Consider the following 25826-nt stretch of genomic DNA (forward strand, 5'->3'; position numbering starts at 1 on the left):
GATCTCTAAACTTGAGGCCAGATATCATGGATCAAATGTGACTTCACCTTTGTGGGCTGCAAGCAAGTCATTCCCCTTCTATGAACCTTCACCTTCTCACCCATGTAACAAAACATCCATAACCTGCCTGTAAAAGCAGGCATCATAACCTTGCCCTGCGAACCCAGGGACTGATGAGGAACACAAATGATTCAGTGAGCAATGCCCTTGGGGAATATGGCGGCTGAAATGGGTTATTGTGGGGTCAGCCCTTGGGTTCCTCCAATCCAGACTCTTGCTCCTGGAGCCTGGCGGACCTCCCTATGGAACATCTGACCTTAAAGGGCTTTTCCTCCCCCTCCTCCCCACCAGCTCCACTTTGATGGGTGGAGTCATGCCTATGATTTCTGGATCGACGCTGACCACCCAGACATCCACCCCGCAGGCTGGTGCTCCAAGACTGGCCATCCTCTGCAGCCTCCTCTACGTGTGTACCCAGGGGGCTTTCCCCTCCTTCCTGTGTGATGTCCAGTCCTATCCCCCAGCTCTGACCACCCCTTCTCCTAGAGCTTTCTTTTTTTTTTTTTACTATTTATTTATTTTCCCTTTTGTTGCCCTTGTTGTTTTTATTGTTGTTGTTGTCGTTGGATAGAACAGAGAGAAATGGAGAGAGGAGGGGAAAACAGAGAGGGGGAGAGAAAGACAGACACTTGCAGACCTCCTTCACCGCTTGTGAAACGACTCCCCTGCAGGTGGGGAGCTGGGGGCTCGAACTGGGATCCTTATACTGGTCCTTGTGCTTTGTGCCACATGCGCTTAACCCGCTGCACTACTGCCCAATTCCCTTCTTAGAGCTTTCTAACACTGTGCCCAGGCCTAATGCTGAGGGCTCTGCCTGGTGCCCATAGTGAGCTCTGGGTCTCTATTACACATTAGGTAGACCTTCTGCCCACCCCTCTCCCCATATAGGGTTTGGGGTACTGAGCTGTCAAAAGGCAAGTTAGCTTGGTTAAAAGGTAGTTAGTTGGGGGCTGGGTGGTGGCGCAGTGGGTTAAGCACACATGGCATGAAGTGCAAGGACCAGCATAAGGATCTTGGTTCAAGCCCCCAGCTCCCCACCTGCAGGAAGGTCACTTCACAGGCAGTGAAGCAAGTCTGCAGGTGTCTTTCTCTCCCCCTCTCTGTCTTCTCCTCCTCTCTCCATTTCTCTCTGTCCTATCCAACAACAATGACATCAATGACAAAATAATAATAACAACAACTACAACAACAATAAAATAACAAGGGCAACAAAAAGGGAAAAAATTAGTCTCCAGGAGCAGTAGATTCATGATGCAGGCACCGAGCCCCAGCAATAACTCTGGAGGCAAAACAAACAAACAAAAAATAAATAAATAAAAGGGCAACAAAAGGGGAAAAAAAGGCCTCCAAGAGCACTGGGTTTGTAGTGTAGGCATGGAGTACCAGCGATAACCCTGGAGGCCAAAAATTAAATTTAATTTAATTTAAAAAGGTAGTTAGTTTTACATAGGGCGGGCGGCTTCCTCTCAGCATCTAAAGAGCCACACAGAGGCTGCACTGTGATTGCTAAGGGAACTGCTGGCTCCCTTAAGGAAATGTCCTGCTCCCCCTCGCGTGAGGGAGCTAGAGGCCGGCTCAGTCCCAGTCCTCATTCTCAGGACTCCACTCCCTTGTTTTATACGGGGGCTTAATTGCTTTCCAAGCACAGACAGAACCTTTAAAAAGGTATCAAAGTCTTGAGGATGAAAACAGGGAAACAGACCAGGAGATAGCTCATTTTTGTTAGGGTGCATATATGAAGCTCCACATTTGAGCTCTGGCACCACATGGCTTCCTGGAAAAGCTCTCTGGATGGTGGAACAGAGCTGTGGTGTCTCTCCTACTCTGTCTGTCTCTGAAATTAAAAATGAAAGAAGAGAGGGAGGGAGGAATGGAAGAAAGAGAAGGGAAGAGGGAGGGAGGGAGGGAGGGAGGGGGCCAACTTGAGAGCAGTGGAATCACACATGTCCAAGGCTATGATGCTAAGTGTACACACACACGCACACACACGTACATGTACACACACAGGAAAAGAGAGTCATGTGAACTAACTGGTGTGGCTTCTGAGGTCTGCTAGCTCTGAGTCCATTCTCCCTAGGAGTCTTCTCTGAGACAGAAGATGTGGCCTGCTGGTTTCAGCTGAATATATGGGAGTCATACCCTCAGCCCCCAGAGGGACAGATACCCAGCAGCAGGAGCTAATGTCCCCATTTAGTTCAGGGCCCCTGTGCCTGGGGACCTAGTTCCTCATGCTGACCTTTCCTATGGACTCTGTTCCTCCCCTGCTATCCATCACCACCTCCAAAACCTATGCTGACTCTCTTCTTCCTACTCCTGTAGGACCTCAGGAGCCCAGCTCTGCCTCCCTGGGGGACTGCCCCCCTCTCAGCTACCGGACCCTGCCCCACTCGAGGACCTCCAAGTACAGCTTTCACCACCGGTGAGTGAGGGAGGGCTTCTGCCCAGAATACCATGACAATGTCTAAGGAATCTGTTTCCCAGCTGCTGTGTGCACCAGTGTCCTTGCATGGAAGAAGGAAGTAAATTAAACCCTTGTCTTCCCCAGGAAGTGCCCCACTCCTGGCTGTGATGGCTCTGGCCATGTCACAGGCAAGTTCACAGCCCACCACTGCCTCTCGGGCTGCCCACTGGCAGAGAGGAACCAGAGCCGGCTAAAGGCGGAGCTGTCAGACTCAGAGGCCTCAGCCCGTAAGAGGAACCTCTCAGGCTTCTCCCTGAGGAAGAAGCCTCGCCATCATGGCCGGTGCGGAGGGTGAGGGAGCAGGGCCTCGAGACCTCCTGGGCTAGGCCAGGCAATGATTCCCTGCATGGACCTGTTCTTCCCTTTCTCTCCAGAATTGGACGCCCTCCAAAGTATCGGAAGATCCCACAGGAAGATTTTCCCAGTAAGTTCCAGGCTCATTTTATTTATTTATTTTTTTAAATTTTATTTGGCAGAGAGAAATTGAGAGGGGGATAGAGAGTGAGAGAAAAGAGAAACATCTGCAGCTCTGCTTCACCACTCCTGAAACCCTGCAGGTGGGGAAGTGGAGGCTTGAACCAGGTTCTTGTACATGGTAACATGTGCATTCAACCAGTTATGCCACCACCTGGTTGGTCCTCAAGTTCCAGGCTCTTTACTCCCTTGCCCTCCAGTAAGTGTCCACCAAGTGCTCAGTAATTAGTGGAGTGAGTCACCATCAGGGATCAGAGGGAAGCTGCTCCCTCCTTTGAGATACAAGGAAAGAGCAGTGGAAGAGGCACAAGATGGGGCCTTGAGTGGCCTCAGGTTCCAGCCACATTTTACCCATGGCCTTGCTGTGAGCCTGCAGAAAGGCACAGTCTCTTCAGGCCTGTGGTTCTCCATTGAAGACAAAACAACGCTCATAGCTCCGTTCTTCTCCAGTCTGTGTCTTCTGGGAGGGCGACCATGGCTGTTTACCTTCTAACTGTGTGACCTTGAGCATATCACTTGACATCCCTGAGCTGTGGTTTCTCTGTTTGAAAACACGAATGCCACCTGTATTCATTTGTCAGCCAATTGGAAGAACAATAGTTGTGACTGCCATTAACCGAGCATCTGCTGTGGGCCAGCAGTTTCAAGTGCTTTACATATACTGGCACTGATTCACACACACACACATCCTGTGACACAGATGTCTTTCTTTCTGAGAAAGAGATACAGAGAAAGAGACCAGAGCACTATTCAGCTCTGGTTTATGGTGGTAGTGCTGGGGATTGAACCTGGGACCTCAAAGGCTTAGGCATGAATGTCTTTTGCATAACCATTATGCTGTCTCCCCAGGCTCCTCCCTTTTCAGCCCTTAAACTATTCAAAGGGGAAAAAAACAAAACAAAAAAAAAGGGGAAAAAAACACATGATTGAGCCCTCTGCCAGGTGACAGATTTCTCTCCCATCTTTGGTCACTGGTCCAAGGGCCTTGTCCAGAGCAGGGACACTGGGCACCTTGCCTCCAGTGAGGTGAGAGCATATTGCTCAGAGACTAGAAGAGGCCACACAAAGCCACCCCTTTCACTGCAGTCTTGTGAGAGGACCCAGTTTATTCCAGTTCTACTACAAGAACGACTGGCCACCTGGATGGTGTGTAGCATCCAAATAGAAAGCACACCCCGAAAGTCAGGCTGCCTTTTATAGGCTTTGTCACCTTGGGCAGGGTAATACCACCTCAGCATCCTCATCTGTAAAACACTAGTAATGACAGTCTCCAGCTGGAGAAGGTGCTTCTTAAGTCTTCAAAAGGTAGAGGGTTGGGGGGGCGTATATGAGATGGTGCCTGTAAACTGCTTATTAGCACAACTACCTGTTGGTATTATTATTATATTTATCTATTTATTCGACAGAGACAAAGGAATTGAATGAGAAGGGGAAGATAGAGAGGGAGAGAGACAGAAAGACACCTGCAGCACTGCTTCACCAGTTGGGAAGCTTCTTCTTCAGGTGGCGATGGGAAGCTTGAATCCAGGTCCTTGTACAATGTAATATGTGCACCAGGTGCACCACCACCCAGCCCCTCTGCTGGTATTATTAATAGTTCTGTCTCTTATCTAGGGTCCTTTTGCTGCTGTTTCACAGTGTTTCCTCTTGGTGGAAGCAGAAGGTAATTCCTGCAGCCTCTGGCCTGTGTGAGAAGGGTCTTGGCCACCTGGTCCTCAAAATGAGGATTTATGGGCAAGGACTGCCCTGGGGCCCTCGCCCAGCACCCTGTGTATGCCCTACTGGTCCAGCTTCATCACAGAGTCAGTTTCTGACCACCAGAGGAATTGTGCCCATTGCATTGACTCCAGAATTATCCTCAAAGCAGGAAGTTAGTCATTCCAGAATGAGAGGTTATAGCTCAGGAACGTGAAGAAGGACTCAACCCAGGCTTCTAGGCCTTTCATGGACAGAGCTGGGTTGGAACCCATGATTCTGGAGGAGGTTTCTCACCCATCTGTGGGCAGCCTTCCTCAGCATGGGCTCCTGGAAAGGATGGGATTCAGGTACCTACCAGGTCTCTCAAGCCCCATGAGCCTCAGCTGTTTGAAAGGACAAGTGGAAACCTCAGATATTTCTGTACCAAGCCCAGTTACAGATGGAGAAACTGAGGACCCCATTGACTTGTCCAGGATTAAAGAACAAGTTAGGAGAACTGACCCCATCACCTGATCCTGAGTCCACTGTGCCTTTCACAGTGCTTGTCCTAGAAGTATTTTTTTTTAATTTATTTCTTTATTGGGGAATTAATGTTTTACATTCAACAGTAAATACAATAGTTTGTACATGCATAACATTCCCCAGTTTCCCATTTAACAATACAACCCCCACTAGGTTCTCTGTCATCCTTCTTGGACCTGTATTCTCCCCACCCACCCACCCACCCCAGAGTCTTTTACTTGGGTGCAATATGCCAATTCCATTTCAGGTTCTACTTGTGTTTTCTTTTCTGATCTTGTTTTTCAACTTCTGCCTGAGAGTGAGATCATCCCATATTCATCCTTCTGTTTCTGACTTATTTCACTCAACATGATTTTTTCAAGATCCATCCAAGATCGGCTGAAAACGGTGAAGTCACCATTTTTTACAGCTGAGTAGTATTCCATTGTGTATATAGACCACAACTTGCTCAGCCACTCATCTGTTGTTGGACACCTGGGTTGCTTCCAGGTTTTGGCTATTACAAATTGTGTTGCCAAGAACATATGTGTACACAGATTTTTTTGGATGGATGTGTTGAGTTCCTTAGGATATATCCCGAGGAGAGGAATTGCAGGGTCATAGGGTAGGTCCATTTCTAGCCTTCTGAGAGTTCTCCAGACTGTTCTCCACAGAGGTTGGACCAATTGACATTCCCACCAGCAGTGCAGGAGGGTTCCTTTGACCCCACACCCTCTCCAGCATTTGCTGCTGTTACCTTTTCTGATGCATGACATTCTCACAGGAGTGAAGTGATATCTCATTGTTGTCTTGATTTGCATTTCTCTGACAATCAGAGACTTGGAGCATTTTTTCATGTGTTTCTCGGCCTTTTGGATCTCTTCTGTGGTGAATATTCTGTCCAAGTCCTCCCCCCATTTTTGGATGGGGTTATTTGTTGTCTTGTTGTTGAGTCTGGCAAGCTCTTTATATATGTTGGTTATTAAACTCTTATCTGATGTATGACATGTAAAGATCTTCTCCCATTCTGTGAGGGGTCTCTTGGTTTGGGTAGTGGTTTCTTTTGCTGTGAAGAAGCTTTTTAATTTGATGTAGTCCCATAGGTTTATACTTGCCTTAGTCTTCTTTGTAATTGGATTCGTTTCATTGAAAATGTCTTTAAAATTTATAAGGAAAAGAGTTCTGTCAATATTTTCCTCTAAGTATTTGATAGTTTCTGGTCTAACATCCAAGTCCTTGATCCACTTGGAATTTACTTTTGTATTTGGTGAAATACAGTGATTCAGTTTCATTCTTCTGCATGTTTCAACCCATTGTTTCCAACACCATTTGTTGAAGAGACTCTGCTTTCCCCATTGAATAGTCTGGGCCCCTTTGTCAAAGATTAGATGTCCATAGGTGTAGGGCCTCATTTCTGGGCTCTGAATTCTATTCCACTGGTCAGTGTATCTATTCATGTTCCAGTATCAAGCAGTTTTGATGACAATGGCCCTATAATACAGTTTGAGATCTGGGAGTGTGATGCCTCCGGTTCTGTTCTTTTTTCTCAAGATTGTTTTGGAAATTCTAGGTCTTTTCTGGTTCCAGATAAACATTTGTAGCATTTTTTCTATTCTCCTAAAAAAGTGCTTGGGATCTTGATGGGGATAGCATTAAATTTGTAGATGGCTCTGGGTAATATATTCATTTTGATGATGTTAATTCTTCCAACCCATGAACATGGAATATCTTTCCACTTCTTTGTGTCTTTTTCAATTTCTTTGAGTAGTGACTCATAATTTTCAGTATACAAGTCTTTCACTTCTTTGGTTAGGTTTACTCCTAGATATTTTATTGTTTTTGTGCTATAGTAAAAGGAATTGTTTTCTGGATTTCAATTTCTTCTAACTTAGTGTTTGCATAGAGGAATGCCACTGACTTTTGAATATTAATTTTGTAGCCTGACACCTTACTGTATTGCCCAATGATTTCCAAAAGCTTCTTGCTGGATTCCTTAGTTTTTTCCATGTATACTATCCTGACATCTGCAAATAAGGAGAGTTTGACTTCTTCTCTTCCAATCTGTATCCCTTTAATTCCTTGCTCCTGCCTGATTGCTATGGCAAGAACTTCCAACACTATGTTGAATAGTAATGGTGATAGTGGGCAGCCCTGTCTAGTACCTGATCTGAGGGGAAATGCTTCCAGTTTTTCACCATTGAGTATGATGTTGGCTGTAGGTTTGCTATATATAGACTCCACTATCTTCAGGAATTTTCCATCTATTCCTATTTTTTGTAGTGTTTTGATCATAAAGGGATGTTGTATTTTGTCAAAGGCTTTCTCTGCATCTATTGATATGACCATGTGGTTTTTGGTCTTGCTTTTGTTGATGTGGTGGATCACATTGATTGATTTACGTATATTAAACCAACCTTGCATGCCTGGGATAAACCCCACTTGGTCATGATGGACAATCTTTGTGATATACTGCTGTATCCGGTTGGCTAGAATTTTGTTCAATATTTTCGCTTCTATGTTCATCAGAGATATTGGTCTGTAGTTTTCTTTTTTGGTTGTGTCCCTGTCTGCTTTTGGTATCAGGGTGATGTTGGCTTCATAGAAGCTGGCAGGGAGTATTCCAGTGTTTTCAATCTTCTGGAAGACTTTTAAAAGTAGAGGTATTATTTCTTCTTTGAAGGTTTTGTAGAATTCATTTGTAAAGCCATCTGGTCCTGGACTTTTATTTTTGGGGAGATTTTTGATAACTGTTTCAATTTCATTAGCTGTGATGGGCCTGTTCATGTTATCCACTTCCTCTTAACTTAGTTTTGGAAGTTGGTAGGTATCTAGGAAATCGTCCATTTCTTCCAGGTTCTCTAGCTTGGTGGCATATAGTTGTTCATAGAAGCCTCGCATGATATGTTGAATTTCTGCAGTGTCTGTTGTGATATCTCCTCTTTCATTTACTATCCGATTTATTTGGGTCTTCTCCCTTTTTTGTTTTGTGAGTCTGGCTAGAGGTTTGTCGATTTTGTTTACTCTTTCGAAGAACCAACATTTACTTTTGTTGATCTTTTGTATAGTTTTCCTATTCTCAATGTTATTTATTTCTGCCCTAACTTTAGTGATTTCTGTCCTTCTGGTTGCTTTAGGATTCCTTTGTTGTTCTTCTTCTAGGTCTTTAAGATGTGCAATCAGGCTGTTTTTTTGTGCTTTTTCTTGTTTCCTAATGTGTGCTTGTATAGCTATGAACTTCCCTTTTAGGACTGCTTTAGCTGTGTCCCAAATATTTTGGTAGCTTGTATCTTCATTTTCATTGAACTCTCGAAGCATTTTGATTTCTTCCTTGATTTCCTCTTTGACCCAGAAGTTGTTAAGAAGTGTACTGTTGAGCTTCCACATTTTGGCACTGTTACTAATCTTTTGTTGATTGTTAAGTGTTTGTTTAATTCCACTGTGGTCTGAGAAGATGCTTGGGATGATTTCAATGCTCTTGAATTGGCTGATGCTGTCTTTGTGGCCTAATATATGGTCTATGCTTGAGAGTGACCCATGTGGATTTGAGTAAAATGTGTATTCCAGTTTCTTGGGATGAATGACTCTGAAAATGTCCAGTAGTTCTAGTTTATCTGTCTCTTCATTTAGCTCCCTTATGTCTTTATTGATTTTCTGCCTGGATGATCTGTCAAGTTGAGAGAGTGGGGTGTTGAAGTCCCCTACTATGACTGTGTTACTGTTAATATATTGCTGTAGCTCTTTCAGTAGAAGTTTGATGTATTTAGATGGCTTCTCATTTGGTGCATAGATGTTAATAATAGTTAAGTCCTCTTGATTGACTGATCCTCTGAGCATTAAGTAGTGTCCATTCCTATATTTTTTAATCTTATCTATTTTAAAGTCTATCATGTCAGATATGAGAATAGCTGCTCCTGCCTTTTTTTTGTGGGCCATTGCCTTGTATGATAGTTTTCCATCCTTTCACTTTAAGTCTGTGTTTGTCTTGAGGTGGGTTTCCTGTAGACAGCATATTGTTGGGTTGTATTTTCTGATCCATCTTCCTACTCTGTGTCTTTTAATAGGTGAATTCAGGCCATTGACATTTACTGATATCAAAGATTGAAAGATATTTTAACGCCATTCTTGTAGAGTTTTAGAGTGTTCTGATATATGTCCTATTTGTGGTGGTCTGGTTGTTTATAGGAGACCTTTCAGAACTTCTTTCAGGGCAGGCTTGGTGATAGTTGATTCCTTCAACTGTTGCTTGTTTGAGAAGGTTTTGATGCCTCCATCTAGTCTGAATGACAGTCTAGCAGGATATAGTATTCTTGGCTGAAAGCCTTTCTCACTGAGCACTCGGTAGATATCTTGCCATTCTCTTCTGGCCTGTAGTGTTTGTATGGAGAAGTCTGCTGCTAATCTTATGGGTTTTCCTTTGTAGGTGACTCTGTTTTTCTCTTGCAGCCTTCAGGATCCTTTCCATTCTAAGTATGATACGTCTTAGTGTCTTTAGGTCTGGGTTAATTCTGTTTGGGACCCTCTGGGCTTCTTGAATTTTTATGTCTTTGATATTGTCTAGACTAGAGAAGTTTTCAACTACTATGGCCTGGAAAATGCTTTCTTCCTCTCCTTCTCTTTCTTCCTCTGGTATGCCAATAATGCGTATATTGTTTCTTTTGAAGTCATCCCATAGGATTCTGTTGTTGTTTTCAGCATCTCTTAATCTCTTTTTGAGATCTCTTACTTCTTTTTTAGTTATCTCTAATTCATCCTCAATCTTGCTAATTCTGTCTTCAGCCTCATTGATTCTATTCTCTCTGCCCTCTACTGTTTTCTGGAGTTCAGCTATTTTGTTGCCCTGCTCTGATACTGTTTTAGCTTGTTCAGCTAGTTGCATTCTTAGCTCAGCGATTTCAGCTTTCAGCTCTCTAATAACCATGAGATAATTAGTATTTTCTTCCATATTCTCATTTGTTGTTCCTGCATTTCTGGTTACAATTTTTTCAAATTCTTTATTCACTCCTGTTATTATTTCCTTAGCTAATGTTTGGATGTTGAACTCGTTGTTTTGTGCTTCACCCTCTGGAGGACTTTTAGGTGGACTCTTGTCCTGGTTTTATTCTCCAATATTTTTTCATGTTGTTTTAACCATTTTATATATTATGAGTTCCCTTTATCAGTACTTTTCAAATTATTGATCACTATTGCCTGGATTGACTTGTGTCTAAGTAAGTTAATTAAAGGGTTCACAGTGGTGGAAGTTAACAGTTATTTCAATCCCTGAGTTGGAGCTCAGTGGTTTAAAAGCCTCTTTCTTTTTTTTTTTTTTTCCTTCCCTGTAGGCTATGGGAGCCTGAGGGCTTTTAAACTATCAGTAGGCTTCTTAGCTTAATCACTGACTCCTGACCAAGAGATAAAGCAGGGTGTGGCAGAGATAATCCAGTGGTTCTTCTTCTTCTAGCATTTGCCCTTCTTCCATAGCCAGTCAACAGCGTCAGGTTGAGCCTGATGTAAAGTTTCGAGACCTCCTTTGAATCTGGAGAGGTGGCAGTCGTTGACTATGTGGGTCATAGTCTTTCTGTAGCCGCAGGGGCAATTCAGGTCGTCTCTGGCTCCCCAACGATGGAACATAGCGGCGCACCGGCCATGGCCTGTTCGATAGCGATTGAGGAGGGCCCAATCATAACGTGCTAGGTCAAAGCCGGGTTGACGCTTGCAGGGGTCTGTGATGAGGTGTTTGTTCTTGACCTCAGCTGACTGCCAACTCTGTTTCCAAGAGTCTGGAACAGAGAAGTTCAGTGTAGGCGTAGGGGACCAGATTGGGTGACGAGACGTCAAGCGTTGGACAGGGTGGGCAAAGATATCCGCGTATATTGGCAGGTCTGGTCGAGCATAGACGTGGGAAATGAACTTAGATGATGCCGCATCCCAACGAATATCTGGCGGGGCGATGTTGCTAAGAACTGGCAGCCATGGAACTGGGGTAGAACGGATGGTTCCAGAAATGATCCTCATGGAGGAATATAATTTGGAATCGACCAAGTGGACATGGGGGCTACAGAACCATACTGGGGCACAGTATTCTGCAGTGGAATAGCATAATGCCAGAGATGATGATCGTAGTGTGGAAGCGCTCGCGCCCCATGAGGAGCTGGCCAGTCTTGCAATGATGTTATTCCTCGCGCCCACCTTTGCTGCAGTTTTTATGAGATGTTTGTGAAATGACAGAGTGCGATCGAGAGTAACGCCAAGATAGACTGGCTGGGCTTCATGCCGGATTTTCATATCGCCAAGCTGCACATTAAGCTCACGTGAGGCCGAGGCATGGTGTAGATGGAAAACAGATGATACCGTTTTTGCAGTGCTAGGGATTAGTCGTCATTTTTTACAGTAATCAGATATCAGAGACATGTCTTTCGTGAGTGTTTCCTCGAGGATGTCAAACTTGGATGCCTGAGTTGCACAGCAGATGTCATCGGCGTAGATGAACTTCCTTGAAGAAGTTTCTGGGAGGTCATTGATGTAAATATTAAATAGCGTAGGAGCCAGAACAGAGCCCTGGGGGAGGCCACTTGAGACAAGTCTCCATCTGCTAGACTTGTCACCCAGATACACCTGGAATCTTCTATTTTGGAGAAGAAACGATATAGTGTTGGCCACCCATGGAGGCAGGCATCTTGAGATCTTGACTAGGAGACCACGGTGCCAGACCATGTCATAGGCTGCTGTGAGATCAACAAAGACAGGACCCGTCTTTAAATTCTTCTGGAATCCATTTTCAATGTAAGTTGAGAGGGCCAGGGCTGTTCTCAGGTAGATCTTCCTGGGCGGAAACCAGCTTGGGCGGGTGATAGGAATTTCTCTGTAAGATGAGAAATACGTGACAGAAGCAGCCTCTCAAGGAGGTTGTAACACATGGAGAGGAGAGAAATTGGTCTATAGCTGGTTGGGTCTTTCTTTGGTTTCAAAACCACTATAATCTTTGCACGATGCCAAACTTTGGGCATAGACTCAGATTCCAAGATGTGGGACAGGAATGAAGTGAGCCACTTCTTTGCCACGGGACCCAGGTTAAGAATGAGTTCTGGGGTGATGTTATCATAGCCAGCAACTGTTCCCGGTTTAACCCTCTTCAAAACGTCTTCCAGTTCAGACAGTGTAAAGGGAGAGAGTTTTGGAGATGGACAAGATAACCGGAAGTGGGATGACCACTCATGGGAAATTTCTCTTTTCCAGACTAGGTCGATCTTAGCACGTCCAACTTGAGTTAGGTGACTGGCCACTGAGTTTGGAGATACGGGAGGATGGGAGACGGGAGGGGGTTGGCTACCGGCACCCAGTCTGTGAAGAAGCTTCCAGGCCTTCCTACTTGAGTGGGTGAAGTTCAGACTTTCTGTGAGTTGTTGCCAGCGGGCTTGGCATGCTGCATCCAGGGAGGCAATGAGATGGTCAGCCACATCTGTGTCGCCCGACTCATCATACTGCTTTAGTAGTTGCTCGAATTCAACATCAAGACAAGGCGTATAGTTAGCACGTCTCCCACGAGGAATGGCTTGGGAAGCTGCTTTGAAGATGGCTTGGCGGAAGCGCCTGTAGGAATCTTCAGAGGGGATAGAGTTAATTGGAATTGCAGGAATAGATTTGTTGGTAAGATCACTGAACAGACGCCAGATTGCTTTCCGAAAGTTCCATCTTAGTTTCTCCGAGCACAGAATCAGTGGGAGCTGGAGACCAATGTGGATGATAGCTGGGCGGTGATGACTGTGCGGGAAGATCTTGAGAACTTGTCTCGTAGCGGGAAAGGCTTGGCCGTTGAATGTGCTAATCCAGCACAGGTCGGGTGACGAGTCTTTATTCCATCTAGCACTGTGAAAAGAGCCTGGCTGTTTGGGATCGTATAATCCAGTGGTTATGCAAAGAGACTTTCACAGCCCCTCAGCTATGCCACTGAGGTATAGGTCTTCTGAGTTTCCTGGTTAGATCTCTGTCACCTGGTGTCCCTTCCTGCTGCTGCTCCAGATTCTGAGGGTAGTAGCAATGGAGACTCAGAGTTGCACTTGGTGAGTCTCTGGGGAGTCCTCTCCTCCCTTCTGCTGTCCCCTTGTTGTGGAGCAGACTGGAGGTGGTGTCTCCACTGATAAACTGTTGAACTGTTAGCAGTCACTTAATCTCTCCTTAGGCCCCTCTCTCCTCTCTGTCACCAGCCACGCGTGTTTGTACTCACGGGTGATTTACTGGGTTCCTGTGGTCATTCTATTCCTGTCTTGTTTCGGTCCCGGGTGGTCTCCTTTGGTATTCCTAGTTGATCCGGGAGAGGAGAGGAGAGAAAGCGATCTGCTGCTCGTAGCTCCACCTCCGGAAGTCGAATCCTTTGGGTTTTTTTTAATTAATTAATTAATTTATTTATTTTTACCAGAACACTGCTCAGCTCTGTTCTGTGTTGGTGTTGGGGACTGAACCTGTGACCTGGGAGCTATAAGCATAAGAATCTGTTTGCATACTATCTCCCCCAGCCTCCTGTGTTTATTCACCTCCACTAGTAAGAGTGCTGTAGACCTAATATTTGTGTCCCACTCTAAAATTCAAATGCTAAAACTTACTCCTTGCTAGGTACTAGTATTTGGAGGCAGGTTCCTAGGAGATGATTAGGACACGAGGGGTAGAACACTTGACTCATGCCTTTATGAAATAGACTCCCTCACTCTTTCCACAAAGCGAGAGCAAAGCAAGAAGACAGGTAGACTTCACTGGAACCCAGCTGGCCAGTGTCTTGATCTCAAACTTCCCAACCTCCAGGGAAGTAAATTTCTGCCAATCATAACTCAGGAAAATAACAAAAATAGCTCTTTCTTTGTTATTTGTTTCAGAAGAGAAATTGGAAGAGAATCAGAGCATCACCCTGGCACATAAATGTTGTTGGGGACTTATTTCTTTTAATAATTTTTAAATTTTTTATTATTTTTATAGTCATCTTTTTAAAAATTATTTATTTTTATATTACAGAATTACATGTTGACAGGCGTTTGAATCCACATCATTCCCACCACCAGAGTTCTGAGTCTTCACTCTCCCTACTGCAAACCACCACAGTTCCCCTAAGGTTGCAGACATGGGCCAACCATCATCACTACAATTATCTGTCCTCATTTATACATAGTTGCCCTTTTTTTTCCTGATTCAATCCTCTCTTCCTTCAAGCCACTCATGACAACATAACTACCTCCATACATCCCTCTCTTTTCCTTCTCTCTCTCTGGGTGCTGATGGAGCTGGAGTTCAGAGTCCTCTTATCTTCATCCTATCACTTCTCCCCTGCTGGGAGTATGGATTAAGGTTGTTTTGGGGAGCAAAAGGTAGGAGTTCTGGCTTCTGTAATTGCTTCTCCGCTGAGCATGGGCTCTGAAAGGTTTATCTATACCCCCAGCTTGTTTCTATCTTTCCCTAGTGGACCAGAGTGCTGACGATGTGAGGGTCCAGGACACACTGGTGAAGTTGTCTTCCCAGAGAAATTGGAATGGAGTCATGGTAGCATCTGTAATTGGTGTCTGGAAGATGGCATAACCTAAGTTGAAACAAAATGGTTAATGAACAGGAGCCAAAATGTAGGATTAGAGCAGATGAGATTAGGGATTTTAGGGTAGAAGAAAGCTAGGAAATCCATTTTTGGCATGTTCCTGGGGACACACAATGATGGTAGTTTTGCTTGAGTTAGTTAGCTAGCCTGAGGTTGGATAAGAATATTGCCTGACAGAATGATGTCAGAGTAGAGAAAAAGGGTTAAAAAGTTAGATTAGTGCAGGAAGTAGCTCCCTTTCTTGAAAAAAAAAATTCTGTGGCTAAAATTAACTATTCACCTCCATACACCTGCTCCAGGGCCCATATATATATATTTATATTTAGCACCAGAGCCTGTGTAACCTCTAAGTCCTTACTGGTCTGAGCTTAGAGCTCATGGTCACAACTGGGAACATTGTAGGCTACACTTATTTCAGGACCAGCCTTTTTTGAGTGGCAGGGCAGGATACCCCTAGCCTCCCTTCGGAAACTGTGGTTATCCCTACCATTATTGCTTTATGGTGAGGACAAGGTCCTGGGAGGGCCCACAAGATGCTGTTCCTTATGCAAGCTACCAGTGGTGGTAGAGAGAGGGACCCTTTAGAGGTCTAGGCCCATCATATGTGTATGGGAACCCAAGGCTTCTCTAACTAGGGCCCCAGATGAAGAGATGGTGTGATATTGACCAAACAGGCCATTATTAAGTGAGCCAATCTCTTGCCCTTATTCAACTTTTGTAGTCCTTTTTTTTTAAATATTTATTTTATTTATTTATTCCCTTTTGTTGCCCTTGTTGTTTTTATTGTTATAGTTATTATTGTTGTTGTCGTTGTTGGATAGGACAGAGAGAAATGGAGAGAGGAGGGGAAGACAGAGAGGAGGAGAGAAAGATAGATACCTGCAGACCTGCTTCACCACCTGTGAAGCGACTCCCCTGCAGGTGGGGATCCTTATGCCGGTCCTTGTGCTTTGTGCCACCTGCGCTTAACCCGCTGCACTACAGCCCGACTCCCTGTAGTCCTCTTTTTATCTGATGATTTTAGATTTTCTCTCAGTTGTTTAGGCATTGAGTGTCATTTGTTGAGTCCAGCCAGAGTTAGGTTTTGGGGGAATCTGTCTTCTTTGGGCTTTTCTCTTTTATTTTATTTTGCCAGAGCACTATTCAGCTTTGGTTTTTGGTGGTGCAGAGGATTGAACCTGGGACTTTGGAGCCACAGTCATGAAAGTCTCTTTGTATAAGCATTATGCTATCTACCCCTGCACACTCTTATTCTCTATATCCCCTGTTGTTAAGATTCAGAGGCTCCAGCTGGCCGGGCTAGCTTCACGGGCGGGTAACAGAGACTCGAGGACACACGGCTGGGCAGGGAAGCTGTATTTCTTTATTCAGGAACAATGATTCATAAACTAACCCAAACTAGTCACCAAACAGAACTCAGCTGCCTCCTTCCCCTGCAGCAGCACCAAGAAGTCTGGAACTCTGGAACCCTCTCGGGGTTCCTTGAGGCGGGGACAAGCGGGCCCGCGAAAATTAGCAGGACTGAACCAATTTTCTTGGCAGGAGGAGAGCATACAACAATCCCCCTTCCCTCTCAATTTCTCTCTGTCTCTATCCAAAATAAATGAAATATTTTAGGGAGTCGGGCGGTAGCGCAGCGGGTTAAGCGCACATGGCGTGAAGCGCAAAGACCGGCGTAAGGATCCCGGTTTGAGCCCCCGGCTCCCCACCTGCAGGGGAGTCGCTTCACAGGTGGTGAAGCAGGTCTGCAAGTGTCTGTCTTTCTCTCCCCATCTTCCCCTCCTCTCTCCATTTCTCTCTGTCCTATCCAACAACGACGACATCAATAACTACAATAAAAAAGGGGGCAACAAAAGGGAATAAAAAAATTTTAAAAAAGAGAGAAAAAAATGAAATATTTTAAAAATAAAGAAAAACGTGCAGATAGTATGGACATCAGATGTGCTGTATACATTACATTTCCTTGGATATAAGATAGCAATAATCTTTTTTTTAGTCTTATTGCCAAAGTGCTGCTCAGCTCTGGCCTATGGTGATGTGGGGGATTGAATGTGGAACAACAAAGCCTCAGGCATGAAGCTCTTTTTACATAACTATTTGCTATCTCCTTATATTATTTCATTGTTTTTTCTTTCCCCAGAGAATTACACAACTAGATAGATGATAGTAGGTAGATAGATAGATAGATAGATAGATAAGAGGATATTTGCAGCACTGCTTCACCACTTGTGAAACTTTCCCTTTGTATGTGGGGAACGGGGCCTTGAACACTGGTCCTCGAGGATTGTAACTTGTGTGTTTTATCAGTTGCGCCACCAACTGGCACCAAGAGTGATGTTTTTAAGGTGTTGGTTGGGGATAGATAGATAATGGTTATGCAAACAGACTAAGAATGCTGCAGCAGCTTCAGCAGAGGGTCCTTGTCAGGCCTGAGGTGACAAAGAGATGAGATGGGGTGGGGGGAGAAATGTCCTGCAACCTACTTTGCCAGAGGGATGGAAGGAAGGGTCAAGGAATCTAGATTAGCCTCTGGCTCTGCCAGGCCTTCTGAGACAGAGGTAGGGGTGGGGGCGGTCAGTCCTGCCAACTCTACAAGCAGCTCTCCAGTGGATGGGTTCGAGCAGACTTCAGGAGCCAGGTTAGTCCCTGGCACTAGCCTGCCAGCCTCTGCCTCTGCTTTCCAGCACTAACTACCGATGTCATGCACCAGTCCCTCTTCATGTCAGCCTTGTCAGCTCACCCTGATCGATCTCTCTCAGTGTGCTGGGAGCAGCACTGCAAGCTCCTGCCAGGAGTGGCAGGCATCTCGGCCTCGACCGTCGCCAAGTGGACCATTGATGAGGTGAGCAGTGTGCACCCCCCAGCCTGCTTTTGTAAGACCCTCCTCCAGTAGAGCCCCAACTCTGCTCCTGATGCCATTTTCCACCTCTGGCCACAGTCTGTCCTAACTGCCCAGCAGGGGAGGATAAAGAAGCTTTGATCTGAATGGGTGGAGAGGGACATACTGGAAATGGAGCCAGAGAGGCAGGTGTCAGCCCTGGGCCTCAAGAGCAGGGGCCCCACTTTGAGCACCCAGCAGCACAGCGATGCAAGGCCCCTCTTAGGCTCCTGTGAGAAAGCAATTCAGTCAGTGCTCCAAAGGCACCATGGCTTCCTTGACCCAGCACTCCCAAGCCTCCACTCCCTTAGCAACTTGTCTTCTTCCGTTTCTAAGGTCTTTGGCTTCGTTCAGACCCTGACGGGCTGTGAAGACCAAGCACGGCTCTTCAAAGATGAGGTAAGGTACAAGTGCACAACAGGGACAGAGAAGGGTCACTGTTATTGACATGGCAGGAAGCATGTGCCTCACCAGCATGGCATCTGGCTAGGGAGGGCCAAGTCACAGTGACCCTTGTCTCTAGGAAAAGTCTGGTATGGATTCTGGTGCAGCTTGGGGAGTCTGGTCAGACCAGCCACAGGAAGGCTGGAGTTCCTAGAGACAGGTTCCATTCACCCTTCTGCTCTCTGCTCAACCGTTTTTTCCCCAAACTTAACCTCACCAGTGCCAACCTCTATATTAATCTATATTTTGAACAGCACAGGGACTACAGTTTACTGCAAGGACCCTAACATACACTTCACATCAAAACCCAAGAGCTTAAGGGGCTCTTGGTGTACCTGGTTGAGTGTACATGTTATTATGTGCAAGGATCCAGGTTCAAGCCCCCAGTCTCCACCTGCAGGGAGGAAGCTTCATGGTGAAGCAGTGCTGCAGGTGTCTCTCTCTCTCTCTCCCCTTCTGTCCCTTGTTCCTCTCAATTTCTCCATCTCTATACAATAAATACTACTACTACTAATAATAATAATAGTAATATGAGACTCAAGAGCTCCTCAAAGATTGCAAGCAGTGAGCTATAGATCAAAGAACACTTACTTTGCAGACGGCCTGGGTCTGACCCCCATTCTTCCAGTTTGAGCTCTTTACTGTCTCTGATTCTGCATCTTCTTAGCTATATAACAGAGATAGGTCTGAAGAGAGAGCTATGGGCTCCAATGTGTTCCTTGCCTCATGCACAGCCCAGCTTCAAGGCCCAGCACCATGTGGAAGTGTCATAGCACCAGGGAAAGTTCCAGTGCTGTGGCGCCTCTCCCTTTCTCTTTCTGTCTCTTTCTGAATGAAAAAGATGGCCTGTGAATGGCAAATTTGTGCACACTTGAATCTCCCATAGAAATAATAATAATAATATAAACATAAATAAAATTGGTATAATGATGCTAACTTGCAAGACTTGATATCACTAGTATATGCATATGGGTATATGATTATCTAGCAGTGCCATAGAATAATACATAAAGCAGATCACCTAGGACCTACAAAATAACTCCCTTGGATAGTGTGCTGTTTTACCATGTGCAAGACCCAGGTTTGAGCCAGATCCCTAATGCATTGAAGGAAGCTTCAGTGCTGAGGTCTCTTTCACGCTCCATCTGGATCTAAAGAAAAACAAAAATAAAAATAAAAAACAAAAACAGATCACCATGCCTGAGTGCCTGAGACAGTGAAACCTAATAGATGGTAGTTATTTTTTTTTAATTAATTAACTTGACAGGATAGAGAGAAGTTGAGAAGAAAGAGGAGATAGACACCTGCAGCACTGCTTCACCACCAATAAAGCTTCCCCTCTGCAGGTGGGGACCAGGGGCTTGAACCTGGGTCTTTGTGTATGGTAATGTATGCACTTAAGTGTACCACCACCTGGCCTCTAATGGTAATTATGGTAGTTCTGACTTCTGATGTATAGTTGCCCTTCCTTAAAGAACTTTATAACTCTCCTCATTGCTAGATTTTGAACCTGAAGGAACCCCTGAAGTTTCTTTGTGAAGAATCTGGCTAAAAATCACCCCACCCTTTTTTTTCTTAAGGAAAAGTGTTATCTCAGCTCCCCATAGATGCCTACTCCAGATCAGGGGCCCTTGAGAAAGAAGTTTGTGCCTCTCTCCCTGGCATAATCTCTTTATCCAGTATCTTCATCAGATGCTTGTGTGACAGAGTTCCTTTCTCCTCATTCTGGGCACTTTCCCTCTATGTTGGTGACCTTCTTAGGGTATTTGTGTGTTCAGAGCTGTGTCCTGTGTGTCAGATACCCTTTGATCAGCACAGAACACACTGGGTTGTTCCTGCTCTAGATTTATTCAAAATAGATTTTTATATATTACTTACGTATTTATTGAATTTGGGCTGTGCACATGACAAGGAACATACCATGTCCATAAGATCTCTCTCCAGACCTATCTCTGTTATATAAATAAGGAGATGCTGACTCAGAGAGGAATCAAGAGGGAATAGGGAGGTGGGGGGGGGAGAGAATGACACCTGCAGCACTGCTTCACCACTTGTGAAGCTTCCCTCCTCCCATTGGTGGAGACAGGGGGCATGAGCCTAGGTCCTTGTTCATGGTAATGCTTGCGATATACTATGTGTGGCACTGTCCCATCCCTGGAGACTTAATTTTTAGATCAGTTTTAGGTTCACAGCAAAACTGCGAGGAAGTTATGTAAATTTCTCATATACCTCCTGCCCTCCTCAGCATGTACGGCCTCCTCTTCTGTCAGCTTTTTAGACAGTACACCTGCTACAAGGGATACCCTGTCACCTTGATTTGTTGTTGTTGTTGTGCCAGGGATTAACACAGGGCCCCTTATATGTGAATCTTGTGCTCTATCATAGAGTTGCATCTCCAGACCTTAGATTTTATTTTATTGCTTTTCAAATATCATATTTATTTATTCGATAGAAACCAAAGGAAGTTGAGAGGAGAGGGTGTGATAGAGAGGGAGAGACGCCTTCAGCACTGCTTCCCGGCTTGTGAAGCTTTCCCTCTACAGGTAGAGACCAGAGACTTGAACCTGGATCCTTGAGCCTAGGGACATGTGTGCTCTCTCTGGTGCATCACTGCCCAGCCCCAGACATCTTCCTTCCTTCCTTCCTTTCTTTCTCTCTTTCTTCCTTCCTTTCTCTCTTTTAAATGATATTTATTTATTTTATATTATGTTTATTTATTTTCCCTTTTGTTGCCCTTGTTGTTTTTATTGTTGCTGTTGTTATTATTGTTGGATAGGACAGAGAGAAATGGAGAGAGGAGGGGAAGACGGGGGGAGAGAAAGACAGACACCTGCAGACCTGCTTCACCACCTGTGAAGCGACTCCCCTGCAGGTGGGGAGCTGGGGGCTCAAACCAGGATCCTTACGCTGGTCCTTGCACTTTGCACCACATGCACTTGACCGCTGCGCTACTGCCAGACTCCCCTTTCTCTCTCTCTTTCTTCCTCCCATTCTTTCTTTCTTTTTAAGATTTATTGATTTAGGAGAAAGAGAGAGAGAGAACCACAGCAACACTTGGTCAAACATGGTGCTGAGATTAAACTCACAAACTCATGCCTGATAATACACCTTATCCACAGTGCCACTGCCCTGACTGCACACAATGATAATCACTTATATTTGTTGTCACCAGGGTTTCACTGCTCCTGGTTGGCTTTTTTAGATAGAAAGAAAGAGATACCGAGACAGAGGGGAAGATACCATAGGCTCCTTCTAGTGTGATGAGGACTGGGCTTGAATCTGGCAAAGCAGGTGCATTATCCAAGTGAGCTATTTTTGCAGTCCTAGATTTAATTTTTTTAATTGGAAAGTTAATGGTTTACAGTCAGCAGTGAATACAATAGTTTGTACATGCATAACATTTCTACATAACAATACAACCCCCACTAGGTCCTCCTCTGCCATCATGGTCTAGGACCTGAACCCTCCCCCCAACCCCAGAGTCTTTTACCTTCGTGCAATACACTAACTACATTAGCTTATTTTAATGAAGATAAAGTGTAGCTTATATAATAAAAAGATATATTTATAATTCTGCAAGTTTCATTAAGCATATACCTCTGGAATATAAGATTCCCATCAAGATATAAAACATTTCCATCAGTGGTCCAGGAGGTGGCACAGTGGATAAAACGTTGGACTGTCAAGCGTGAGGTCCTGAGTTCAATCCCTGGCAGCACATGTACCAGAGTGATGGCTGGTTCTTTCTCTCTCCTCCTATCTTTCTCGTTAATAAATAAATAACATCTTTAAAAAAAATTTTCCATCAAACCAGAAGATTCTTTCTCATCCCTTTTCACCAGTCCTCACCCTCCTAGGGAGCCCACTGTTCTGATTTCTAACACCAGAGATTAGTGTGGCCTGCTTCTGAGCATCATATAATTGAACTCATACAGCAGCTACTCTTTCGGTCTTTATCTCTTTTCACTCAGTGCAACATGTCTAAGGTGCAGGGAAAGTGTTTATCCAGATATTGTGTCTGCTAGTGATTTGTTGATTCTTTTTTTCACTCATTGATTTTTTTAACTGCTGAGTAATACTCCACTTTATAAATAACCCAATTAGGAGACTTTTTTTTTTTCTTCTTCCTCCATTTGGACCATACAGTTTTGTTAGCAGAACTGAAGGTTACATCAGTTTTATTAAGCCACACATGCTAGTGTGGGGTTCACAAAATTGCCCCCAATACTTCATGTGTTCATTATCAACTATCAAGTGTAGTCTAGTCAGTTTTTTTCAGTACATCACTTGTACTTTGAAAAAGTAAATATAAAGCTTTACATTTATCTCTATTAAATGTTGTCTTATTGGTTCCATAGTCTCATGTCTTTAAATCCTTGCTCTGTCACCTCTGACATGAATGAAAGCTTTACCTATCTCATATAATTTATCTGTCTGCTAAGTAAGCCTTTGTGTCTTCAACTAAGTCTTCACCCACACAAGCTTAATGAGACAGACCAGGACCACGTGGTACCCACTAGAGCTTTTCCTTTAGATGAATTGATTTGAATTGATTGCTCAGCCATCTGCAGAGTCACCCAAAAGTAATCCTCCAGTTTTCTCCTCTTATTGGGTGAAGCTGTCTCTCCCTAGATTATCTGCTATCAATCTCAGTTCAAAAGGACAGTGGTCACAAGAAAGGAAGGTGTGCTGGTAGACCATTTTAGCATCAGCTAAAATCTTGGAGAGGAAGGACCTCTGTGGGCTTTGAAGATGACCTTCTCCAGGGTCCACTCCATCCTCAAGGAAGTCTCTGTTCCAGAAGTAGGTTCTCTGTGACTGAATAGATTCACTCAGAGAGCATGCAGAGACACCCACTGGCCAAGGCACTCTCCTACTGGCACACAGACCAGTCATTAGGGGGATGTTCATGAGGAGGTAGAACAAAGTGGATAGGTAGGTAGGTAGGTAGTAGGTAGGTAGGTAGGTAGGTAAGTAGGTGGGTAGGTAGATATAGATAGATAGATAGATAGATAGATGATAAATAGATAGATAGATAGATAGATAGATAGATAGATAGATAGACAGACACTCTCATGGGCAACCTGTTCAATCTTTTTTTTATTTTTATTTATAAAAAGGAAACACTGACAAAAACCATAGGATAAGAGGGGTACAACTCCACACAATTCCCACCACCAGAACTCTGTATCCCATTCCCTCCCTTGATAGCTTTCCTATTCATTATCCCTCTGGGAGTGTGGACCCAAGGTCATGATGGGGTGCAGAAGGTGGAAGGTCTAACTTCTGTAATTGCTTCCCCACTTTTTTTTTTGTATTTATTTATTCCCTTTTGTTGTCCTTGTTGTTTTATTGTTGTCGTTGTTGTTGGATAGGACAGAGAGAAATGGTGAGAGGAGGGGAAGACAGAGAGGGAGAGAGAAAGACAGATACCTGCAGACCTGCTTCACCACCTGTGTAACGACTCCCCTGCAGGTGGGGAGCCGGGGGCTTGAACTGGGATCCTTATGTCGGGTCCTTGCACTTTGTGCTACGTGTGCTTAACCCGCTGCGCTACCACCTGACTTCCCACTGTTTTTTTTTCCCCCACCCCCCAATCTGGTTATAGCACTGATGGTCCTATAGAAAGTCTTCTCATAGTCAACTTTACTGTAGCTCTTATTTATTTGTTCACTTTAGTTGACAGATAATTGTTGTCTTGGGGTGAAGTGAAAGGAGTGAGAAACATACCCTTACTCAGCAGACCCCAGACATCAAATCTATGTGCTACATTTTCACTTATTTAGGTTGTTTGAAAGGAAGCATAATAAAGACACTTTCACCAGGAATTTTGGGCTACGAGGGTTGTTTCTATTCTTCCTTTCTTCCTGTTTATTTATTTTTTTATTATTTATTTTCCCTTTTGTTGCCCTTGTTGTTTTGTTGTTGTTGTTGATGTCGTTGCTGTGGATAAGACAGAGAAAAATCGAGAGAGGAGGGGAAGACAGAGAGGGGAGAGAAAGATAGACACCTGCAGACCTGCTTCACCACCTGTGAAGCGACTGCCCTGCAGGTGGGGAGCCAGGGCTCAAACCAGGATCCTTACATCAGTCCCTGTGCTTTGTGCCACATGTGCTTAACTCACTGTGCTACTGTCTGACCCCCTCCCCCCTTTTGTTTTTTTTGAAAGGATTTTAGCCATCAGAAGTGCCTAGTTTGGCCTGGTGAGATAGCTCATCCAGGAAGGTACCTGCTTTACCATGCATGTAACCCAAGTTTGAGCCCTCACTGAAGGTAGCTTTTTTTTTTTTTAAATTTTTTATTTATAAAAAGGAAACATTGACAGAACCATAGGATAGGGTACAACTTCGCACAATTCCCACCACCAGAACTCCATATCCTATCCCCTCCCCTGATAGCTTTCCTATTCTTTAACCCTCTGGGAGTATGGACCCAAGATCATTGTGGGATGCAGAAGGTGGAAGGTCTGGCTTCTGTGATTGCTTCCCTGCTGAACATGCTCCCAGTCTGTCTCTCTCTTTTCCTAGTGGGGAAGGGCTCTGGGGAAGCAGAACTCCAAGGCACATTGGTGGGGTTGTCTGTCCAGGGAAGTCTGGTCGCATCCTGCTAGCATCTAGAACCTGGTGGCTGAAAAGAGAGTTAACATACAAAGCCAAACAAATTGTTGACCAATCATGAACCTAAAGGCTGGAATAGTGCAGATGAAGAGTTGGAGGTGGGGGGTTCTCCATTTTGTGGATAGCTAGTGGGCATATTTTAGTTATATTTCAATGGGGGTAGCTTCTATGTACAGAGTTTTTCCCTCTCACTGTCCTTGTCTCTCCCTTGCTGTCTGAAAAAAAGTGGCTTGGAACAGTGAACCCCTGGTGACAAAACAAAATTCTTTTTTAATCTATTTTTAAATAATTTAATATTAACAACATTATTACATTATAAAGTTATATGATATATAAATATATAATTGTTAGACACATGACATGGCATACTATATATAAATTGTTAATATTTAATATTTTAAATCAAAATTGTTTGAATATTCATTTTCAGAATTTCTTTGGTTAGTATATAGTAAACAAATCTAGTAACCTAGTAACTGTTTACACAGAGTTACAGGCAGTATCCATGATGGGCTTCATTGCCACCCTGAGAGTAACTTTTTTTAAAAAAAAGATCATTTTATTTATTCATGAGACAGATAGGAGAGAGAGAACCAGCTATCACTCTGGTACATGTGCTGCCAGGGATTGAACTCAGGACCTCATACTTGAGAGTCCAGTGTTTTATCCACTGTGCCACCTCCTGGACCCCAGACCACCTGAGAGTAACTCTAAGGTTGTGGTTCCCTTTGTGATATAGCCCTGCTCATAGCCATGTCTCAGATCCCTTACTCCCCTCCCCTATAGCCCCTGGGCCCCCACATTGTGTCAGAGAAGCAGCCTCCCAGGGCTCCTGAAAGGCAAGTGAACAGACCCACACAGCAGTGTGAAGCTTGAGTAGCTTGAGCCTCAGGCAGAGTGGGAGGAGTGGCCAGCTCTCAACATTGGGGGAAGCAGCGGTGTCCCACTGGCAACAGTGGACAGACCTGCCAGGGAACAGGGGGTCAAGGGAAAAAAACATCTGATGACGGGATAGCATCTGCAGCATAGGATGTGAAGCTGGTTCCAAGAAGGGCTTATGGGTAGGGCCAGGCATGGGGCAGCATCTGCCACGGAGCTTCATGAACCACCCAGAACTCAGTGGTTAAGAGCATGGGTGCT

General features: G+C 44.5%; 1 protein-coding gene across 3 annotated transcripts in view; it reads left to right on the top strand.

Moving 5' to 3' along the window:
- The window catches only part of L3MBTL1 (L3MBTL histone methyl-lysine binding protein 1), a 60445-nt gene that overhangs the window by 28589 nt on the left and 6030 nt on the right, over positions 1–25826 (top strand). For 2 of the 3 annotated variants that reach the window (XM_060190378.1, XM_060190385.1), the window contains exons 16-21: positions 352–466; positions 2380–2479; positions 2606–2803; positions 2896–2945; positions 17432–17589; positions 17962–18024. In XM_060190378.1, the coding sequence (XP_060046361.1) occupies positions 352–466; positions 2380–2479; positions 2606–2803; positions 2896–2945; positions 17432–17589; positions 17962–18024 (684 nt within the window). Of the gene's footprint in view, positions 1–351; positions 467–2379; positions 2480–2605; positions 2813–2895; positions 2946–17431; positions 17590–17961; positions 18025–25826 lie in introns of all 3 variants that reach the window. The other variant, XM_060190374.1, reaches the window with a different exon arrangement.

This window comes from Erinaceus europaeus, chromosome 1 (genome assembly GCF_950295315.1).
Source record: "Erinaceus europaeus chromosome 1, mEriEur2.1, whole genome shotgun sequence".
Lineage (NCBI taxonomy): Eukaryota > Metazoa > Chordata > Mammalia > Eulipotyphla > Erinaceidae > Erinaceus > Erinaceus europaeus.